The following is an 8,819-nucleotide window of genomic DNA, read 5'->3' as shown; positions in this document are numbered from 1 at the left end:
TCACATGCAGCTGCAAAATGATTTGGTTGAGCATATGTGGGCTCATGTTGGCAACCAATAGATATATCATTTTTATTCGGCTTGCAAAATTATGTGAGACTATTTTATTTTTATTCGGTTTGTAAAGCTATGCTTAATTTATTTGGTTGTGAAACCATGCTTTATTTGGTTGTGAAACTATATGTTTGCTTGTGAAATAATGCAAAATATGTGCATATTTGTTGAAAAAGGACGGCTAGCCGGTCACGCCGGCAAATATGGGTCGGTGCGTTGGGCGCACTGCCGACACAAATAATAAACAGGGCGGACACCGAACGGACGGCCGACCCAAACGGACAAAAAGCGGACAAAAGCGTCGTCCGTTTTGGTGAACGCGTTGGAGTTGCTCTTATGCTCGTGTGCTCATGTTATGCAGAACAAAACTTCTCTGACGAGGAATATGCAGGCTAGGTGATTGAAACGAAGTGGTTGCTTTTCCTGTGCAATGGACGCACGAGTTACCCGTGTGAATGTTGCTTTTTGTTAGGGTACCATTTGAATGTTGCTCAGTTGCCTAAAGACTTTCAGATTTCTCGCATGCCAGATTTTCCATAAGACGATCAGCATCCGATGCAATTCAACTAAATTGACCTTAAGCCATTGCTAAGGGCATCCCTAACCAATTCCCTATCCCAATGAAACATTAGAGAAGGGAAATTGAGTTTTCCTTGGCAAAAAGAAAACGAAAACTAATTGAACCCCTAACACCGTTAGTGGAGGAAACAATTTACACCACACCAAGCGTGACTCTTAAATATACTCAGCCGACCGGCCGCGGAGTAAAAATTTCTCACCCCTTTTTGCCTCCTCTTCCACCCGTATCACTGTTCAATCCCAACCGGCACGCACCCACCCTCAACCACACCCACTCTGCACAATACCCCATAGGCGCAAGGAAGCATAGGCAACACCACATAGGCGTCGGCCTCCCCCCACCCCCATATGCCGCACAACAACACGTGGCCCGGGACATCTTGGATGAATAACACGAGCAACTGAGATGTAGGCCAAGGCGGTAAAAATGCCATTTGGTCGATGACGCGCAAGGGGGACATCGGACCTCGACACCCTAAAGGTAAGGCAACACCACAACTATTTTGTACAACATTCTGGAGGTACCCCCAAACGCCGACACACCAGGGCGAGGAAGGGTAGACAAACACCCCACGGGTGCGCCCTGAGCGCTAGTATTTCCCCTCTCTCTGAATTTGTGCCGCAATGATACGATGGCAATCGATCCAAAACACCATGGACAAAGGACACGAGTAACCAATATATAGGTCAAGGCAATAAAATGGCCCACATCAAACCCACCTCTGAGAGCATGGGCAACTCCATTTTTAGGGCGCTTGTAAGTTCATGATAGTTTGTCACCTGTGGGGTGACTCCACTTCTGAAAGAATGCAAAATTTGGGCGAAGCATGGTAGTGGAGACTTGGTAACCAAATCAAACTTCACAATTCATTTGCCATTATTGTGGCACTAATTAGATGTCGGATCAAATTTCTCTGATGTTTGGACTATAGGGGCATCTATGGTAGACGTCCAGAGTCGTGTGGAGTCACCGCGGAATTCAGAAATATCCAGACATACATTTGATGGTACAATCTTTTGGAATTACTAATCTTGATACATTAACTAAGTTTAGCATAAACCGAAGAAATAGTTTTCCCTTAGAAAACTGTGGTAACATGCAAGGAAATGGATCTTTGTTGTTGAGCTTTATGACCAAACTTAAATATCGAAATATCAATAGTTTTTTGTTTTCAAATATTTGAACTATGATATTTCAAAAGTTCAAACACTTCATATTCTTATATTCAAAACTTTGGATTTAGTTTTGTTGTTTAACTATAAAGTTTCAACTATAAATATTTGAAAATGCAATTTCGAATTTGATATCTAATAGTGGAACTTCAGATTCCAATAATTGGAATTTTAGAACCCATTTAATTAAATTTTTTAAAGTCCAAATGCATAATAATATGTAAAAAAACTTCAGAACTTTGATTATGTAATACAAATCGTGGGTTTGTAACCAGTCCTCAAATTCTCTTTATCAAACCAAATGGTTGTTGCGGAAAACAACATGTTGTAATCCTAGATGGGATTATATGATCGACGTAGAATTCAGATTGCCGATAGTATCTTCCAATGCTGCCTACGAGCATCTTCAGGGCCTCTTTAATTCAAAAGATTTTCATATTATTTTTGAAGGATTATAATTCTTAAGAAATTTTCCTACATTTGTCGTTTTATTCGTAGGATTGAGTCCTACATGCATTTTTCCTAAGGATTCATCTGTACCAGATTTTATAGAAATTCTAGCATCCACCCTAACCTCTTGGAAACAAATTTGTTTTTCTCGTGATATAATCAAACAAACTCGAATCCTATAGAAATCCAATTGGCATGTCATTCTAATATTACATTTCTTCTATTACTCTGTTTGCAGTATTGCGAATCAAAGAGGGTCTCAAAAGAAAAGGAAATGCTGCCTGCGAAAGCAAATGGCACTCTTCCCGTGCAGCCCTTCTGTATCTTACGAAATAGCAGAGCAGGACTCTTCCCGCGAGCCTTTATAAGAGGCAGGGGCAGATGGAGGCCGGAGCAGAGCGCCACGAGGCAAGCAGAGAAGTGCGAGCTCCTCCCTCCCCTCCGACCCACGCCACGCCGCCGCCAATAACGACCAACTCACGTGCCCTATCCTTCTCCTTCTCCCCCCTTTTGTTCGTCTCCTAAACCGCCGCCAGCATGGACGCCAAGAAGAGGTCGCCGCCCGCCCCCTCGGCCGCCGGAGCCGCGCCCCCCGCGGCCAACGGATACTTCAACTCCGTCTTCTCCGCGCCGGCGTCGCCTGCGGTACCGTTTCTTCACGCCTTCTTTACGATCTGTTTAGTCGTGAATTGGGGATGTGGTTCGGCGATTTTGATATCTCTCCATCTCCTGCCCGACTCTTTTCCTCTTTGAGTTCGTTATGTGGTTACTAATTTCGGGGCAAGTTTCGTGATCAGCGAGTTATGTATGTATGTTGTTGTTGTAAACATCTGTTTGGGAATACCTCTGATGACGCTGCTGCTTTTGTTTGACCTGAAAGGCAAATCCAAGAGACGCCAGGCAGATGGACCTGTACACGATACTGAACAAGCAGAACCCCAAAGGGCAGAGTGGTGGGGGCATTGCAGGTAGTTGTGGGATATCCTGTCTATTCCCTGCATTGCTGGTCATATGATGTTAAATTTGTGAACACCCTATAAAAAAAGGAAGTATTCTAAAGCATTAGCTGTGTGAGTTCTTCTACTGATGTCGATAGTCATCTTAGCTTGACTGGGAATTTGGGCAATTGATTGATACGTATGTGATACAGCAGTGAACTAACTGTGTAATTTTCAATTTGTATTCCAGATGCCAAATCCCATGGCAGCCCTACTATAGGTCGTGTTGCTTACCAAGATGGAAAACAGTTTTATCCAAACGAGTCCTCAGAGTCACCTTATTTTGGCTCGTCTGTGCATTACGGTGGCCGGGACTTCTATGACAGCTCTCCACATAAGCAAGCTGATGAATCACCCAGAAATGTACACTGAAACTGCATTGCAAATAATCCATCCCCTAGTTGATTATATTACTAATGTTTGAACGTTTCCTATATGTCCAATCCAGTATAAGGAGGATAATGCGGATGGCTCCCTGGCTACCAGAGGTGATTGGTGGCAAGGTATGGCATTTACTGACCGTTTGGATATTATCTAGAAATGATGAAACACATACGTGCTGACTATAATTTTCTGTCAGGTTCGCTTTACTACTAAAAATACTTTGCAATGGACTCTCCTACTGTGAACAAGGTACTCCTATATTTATAATCCCCCTGTTTTATTGTTTGATTTGTCTCAGTTTTGTGCCCTTATGTTGCTTGTGCTATGTCTGCAGCATTTCTTTTCCAGTTTGAACAGTGGTAGGTTAACAACAGTATCTGAAAGTGTAGTTACTTAGTCGTCCATGTTTTGACAGAGTTAAGCTAAAACTGTTTTTCTCTGGGAGAACAGCTCACAAGGATGCTCTGCGTTTGTTACAAAATAGAGCTGATTGATTAGTCTTTTGTACAAGGTACACGAACTATGTATTATATAACATGAGAAGCTGCAATCAACTAAGGCTCATTCATTTTTGTAATCTATGTGGGTGGACTGCCCTTAGCCGTAACATCCAACCCACTCTTGATCTCCTCTCGTTTCCTAGTACACACACATAATATGATTCATGGACATTATTATTTTTCTTTGTGTGGTTGTCGCAGTTTTGGTGTCTATAATTAAGTCCTGAAATCTGCACAAGATTTTCTTGTTAGTTGTCACATCTGTGCGCACTGATTGCAGAGCAGTTTGGTTGACATTGACAGCTCTCAGAGAAAAAATGATTGACTGTCCTGATTTGAAAGTTCAGTTAATCAGTAATTTACCTGACAGCCTTGTAACGAGTGACATCAACATCATTGTAGTAATGTGACCTATTATCCCGTCATGAGTGTTATCATATATTTGAGGTGTCATGTATTATGTGTTAATCTTTTGATAACCTTGTTATTAATATTGCTCCTACATTTTGACCATTTATCTCATGTTCATCATGACATGAATTTACTGTTTGTCGAGAGCTGGCAATGGTTAATCCACGGTGCATTTCTAAGTTCCCTTCAATGGCAACCGGTTGGCATTATATTATTTAGTTAATCCCTGAGTCTTTCACATAGGCCTCAATTAGTCTAGTATTTGGTTGTTTTCTACATAGGACTCACCAAATACAAGTTTTTCAGATTTCCATTGCCAGAAAATAGAGACCAAAAGTTGTTGCAGTTGTTTTACTTGTAATAAATGCATTATTATCTGTAGGAAGCTGTGCTAATACTCATGCAACCTCTGTTACTCGTAGCTTGTTATGATCGTCCAGCTGAAACCTGTGTTGCTTCTAATGTATTATCATTGGCCTCATCCTTTATTGACATCAAATTAATTTGGTGGTTTGTCACAGGAATAAAAAGGAGTACGTCGAGCTGGTAGGCTGTAGAGTTGACATGAGTCATCAGGCATAAGAAAAGTCATAGTGGAACTACATCTGTTCCGTCGGTGGTGGCAGTATTTAGATGCATCAGTCACCTAGGCAGACGTAGACGTACCATGTGTCTCTTTTCTTTGCCTTACTAGATTTGAGTGATGAAATGTAATGGGACTGGTAGGGCAGCAGCAAGTAGGTCCTACAAAAAGTTGCTGCTATTTTGCAACTGACGAGATCACTTGCTGTATGCGTTATGTATCCTAGTTCGTGGTTGTGTTTTGGTAATATTTGGATTTGCACATCTGTTTCGGTCTACCATTTGTTTGCTGACAGAACCATGATATGAACTTGTGACAATGGTTTACACGCTGGTGCATTTCTTAAGCTTTTAGCCTCCTTCACACGGCACCCAGTTGGGAATCTACTACTCTGTTCTTTTCTGTTTATAAGGCTCACGTGTATTCCTAGATTATCAATTTAGTCAATGAAATAAAAGTTATATGCGGAAAAAAGATAATCCCTCTGTAAAGAAATGTAAAAGTATTTAGATCACTAAAATAATGATGTAAATGTTTTTATATTTCTTTACGCAGGGAGTATTAAACTGCCAAAACTTTTTACATTTGTGAACACAGGGAGTACCATTCAATGCATACTAGGGGTTGGGGCGCCACCCGGTGGCGCCTCCTGAGAGGAAGTTTGTGCGTTGTCAAATTGACAAGTGACCTTTTCACCCTTTTTTTTCTCTAGTTGCTGACAAACATGAAAATAGAAGCAAGGAACTTGCAATAGAAATTACAACTGATAACAAAACAAACAACCTTTGAACAAACAACAATATTTTAGAGGCCTTGATCCCCTTGGGTGGTGGATTATTTCCAACCAAATTAAACACTATATCTAACAAATAACAAGCAGTTGTTCTCTCTGCTCCTCCTGTTCATCGGCTGAAGCTCCGCTAGCAGCAGATGTTTACATCGACGCGAGAGATGCCGTCTTTGCTACTCCTGTTCACCGGCTGCTCCGTCGGATGCTTCGCAATTGCCTGTCCGTCCCTCTAGTGTCATTGGTATCATCAACAGCGTCTTGATTGGTCATCACCTGAATTTGCGTCATAATATTTTTGTTACTGTCATTTGCAAAATGTAAACTTATGGTTGATGCAAATAGTGAAAACCTGATGAAACAAGAACTACCTACATACAAGATGATCTTAAATAATACATATACTTCTCCCAAAATACATATAGATTTGTTATGGTAAATGTTTATATTATTTTCTCTAAACTTGGTCAAACTTTGCAAAGTTTGACTTTGACCAAAGCTAATACGCGAAGTAGATAAAAACAGAGGGAGTATTGTAGAGTAAGTTCAGTGAGTGCAACAAAATGATGTATAACTCTCTTGTTTATCTCTGTAACATCAATGTAGATGATGTTCATGGAGAAGTTGAATGGCAAGAAGCGGTAACATGGCACACCATTATTCTTGACCATTGTGAGCACTTAAGTATTAATGTATTATATAGAAACCATTGCAAGTTGAACCTTTAGATCTCTAGAATCTAGAACAAACCAACAGAGGAAGTTGAACCTTTCAAAAAAAAAAATTGAACCATCTTAAATGAAGAAACCTGAAGTTCTCCCTTCCCTTCTCATACTTGGGTACAGTCCAGAACGAACAGAGGAAGCAACAAGAACCAACTTAAGCACACGATTTCAAAATAAAAAGGAGACCTTGGTGCTTGCAATAGTACCTCTGAAACAACAGAGCAGTTGCAGAGTCACTGGCCCATTGTGCTGTGGTGCAGCGTTGGATGCCTCTCTCGGAACAAGGGGCCGCTGACGAATGAATAGATTTAATGCATCTTTTGCAGCCGAGGAGCAGAACATTTGCCTCCTGTTCGAACGAACCTTCAAATTCTGCACATTTAGAAAGAAAAACGATGAGTACACAATTTATAATGAAGACAATATCCAAAGAAATAGAAAACATGGTGACAATCTATTTGAATCAGGAAAGCATTTACTAATTTTATCTGACCTCTGTCCGCATGGTAAGAACTTGTTTGAATTTGTTTGTTGCACTCATTAGGCGATTTTTAGGTAGTCCACAACAGTAGTTGAATGATTTGTTGTATCCATGGAAAGATTGCCGCTCTCATTTTGTGAATTGCACAGAACTTGTAACTCGGTAACGTCATTATTCAAGCACTGATATAGTCCTTCATATGTGTTACACTGGGATACAATCTACAAATGCAGGTACTGATTCATTAGAAATTGATTGTTTCAAAGCGTATGAGTTGTTGAGTTACCCGAGCTTTGACGCTGGCGTAGATGGTGTATATGCCCAAGTCCCTGGTGTAGTTGTTGGAGATGTAGACCTTGGTGAATTGCGGGTGTGGGTGCCTCTGCAGTGTGCTGTCAAACAAGCAATGGTGGATGGTCACCCTGATGCACCTCTGTCAAGCCAATTTTGTTTTGACAGATCACAAGATTAATCCACAATCTAAAATAGAGAGACACCCAAAGGTCATAACTACAAAGTAGATGAACCAAGAGCCACCACTTACTCACGAAGATATTTATTCGAGGATATAAACTTTGAACTTTGTAATGCAGGCTGCAAAATTGATGAAAAGCACATTTTTCTTGGTAAAGTTACGTACTTGCGAGTGACTTCGGCGAGGTAGTAGCGATGACCTGCAGCCAAATACATAGATACATGAGTCAGAACTTCAAATGGAAAGGGAAAAACACAAATCAGTATGAAACCCTATGGATATGGAAAGGAAAGAAACCAAATACACACGCACAACTATTTATTATCAGCACATCACAATGATTGAATAACCAGTGAGGTTTTTTGAGAGAAACCAATCATGTGAGGCTCTTAGGAGGGATAGACAACAGAAAAAGAACAACCTAGAGACGGTGGTGTCAGTGCTCTAGTGCGTCATGCCAATGAGCCCGTTGACGAAGTCAATGAGGGAGCAGCGGTTGATTCAGATGTCGGAGGAGGCAGTCATTATGATTCATCTGTACAAAGATGGATAGTGTTTTTCTCACAAAGTCATATAGCAACTGACCTATGCTTACAAATCAAATGCTTTGAACCTAAGGATATGAATTTTAAAAGGAAGTTTTGACACATTTACAAATGGAGTATCCTTTGAGCTACAATTTACATAGTAGTGACTAAGTATTCATTGACCTACAATTTACATTGTTCTGATTACTCATAGTTATTTGATTAAGCTTAGAATAGCATGCACTGAGCACTCGAATTTAATGACCATGAAAACTGAGTACTAATCATCTTTGAATCTCTGCACTCAAAGAACAAATGCCATATTGTAAAATGAAAATCAATTAAGTTTTTTTTACCCACAAAAAAAAGAAAATCAATTAAGTTTATACTTTTGTATTACCAATGGAAAAGGCAAAGTAACACACTCAAAGTGACATGTTAGAGAAGGAAAGAGAGAATGTGTATCTCACTAATCCAAATGAACATGCTACAATATCAGCAGAATAGGTCAGTGCTTCTAACTATATGTATCAAGGTGTAGTCTATCAACTTGCAAATAAAAAGGCTTTCATTCGTATCATTGCAGCGCCCCTGAGAAATGAGAATGGAGTTCACACAAATTTCAAAGATACTGTACAAAAGTTGAACGAGCATTTAGAGTAATGATGCAGATTAAATTGAGAAGATATTAG

General features: G+C 40.3%; 1 protein-coding gene across 8 annotated transcripts; it reads left to right on the top strand.

Annotated features, from left to right (window-relative positions):
- The first annotated feature begins 2,595 nt into the window (after positions 1-2,595).
- LOC109770573 (uncharacterized) lies at positions 2,596-5,458 on the top strand. Of its 8 annotated transcripts, none has more exons than XR_012183767.1 (7): positions 2,596-2,901; positions 3,137-3,224; positions 3,445-3,617; positions 3,703-3,757; positions 3,835-3,997; positions 4,089-4,149; positions 5,071-5,458. XR_012183767.1 is itself a non-coding variant. In XM_020329282.4 (6 exons), exons 1-5 carry the CDS (start codon positions 2,794-2,796, stop codon positions 3,849-3,851), a joined length of 441 nt encoding a protein of 146 aa, XP_020184871.1. In that variant the 5' UTR covers positions 2,596-2,793; the 3' UTR covers positions 3,852-3,887; positions 5,071-5,458. The 8 variants fall into 8 exon arrangements, 4 of the variants coding, with proteins under 4 accessions (XP_020184871.1, XP_020184869.1, XP_073354884.1 ...); XR_012183762.1 differs by having other exon boundaries at positions 2,640-2,901; positions 3,137-3,227; XR_012183765.1 differs by having other exon boundaries at positions 3,835-4,149.
- Positions 5,459-8,819: the final 3,361 nt, after the last annotated feature.

Source organism: Aegilops tauschii, chromosome 1 (genome assembly GCF_002575655.3).
Source record: "Aegilops tauschii subsp. strangulata cultivar AL8/78 chromosome 1, Aet v6.0, whole genome shotgun sequence".
NCBI lineage: Eukaryota > Viridiplantae > Streptophyta > Magnoliopsida > Poales > Poaceae > Aegilops > Aegilops tauschii.
This window is presented reverse-complemented; position numbering and strand designations above follow the sequence as displayed.

Coding starts and splice junctions, on each gene's coding strand:
- LOC109770573 (XM_073498781.1), top strand. CDS start 2,794: ATGGACGCCAAGAAGAGGTCGCCGCCCGCCCCCTCGGCCGCCGGAGCC. Junction 2,902..3,136: donor CCGCGCCGGCGTCGCCTGCG/GTACCGTTTCTT, acceptor TTGACCTGAAAG/GCAAATCCAAGAGACGCCAG. Junction 3,618..3,702: donor CTGATGAATCACCCAGAAAT/GTACACTGAAAC, acceptor TGTCCAATCCAG/TATAAGGAGGATAATGCGGA.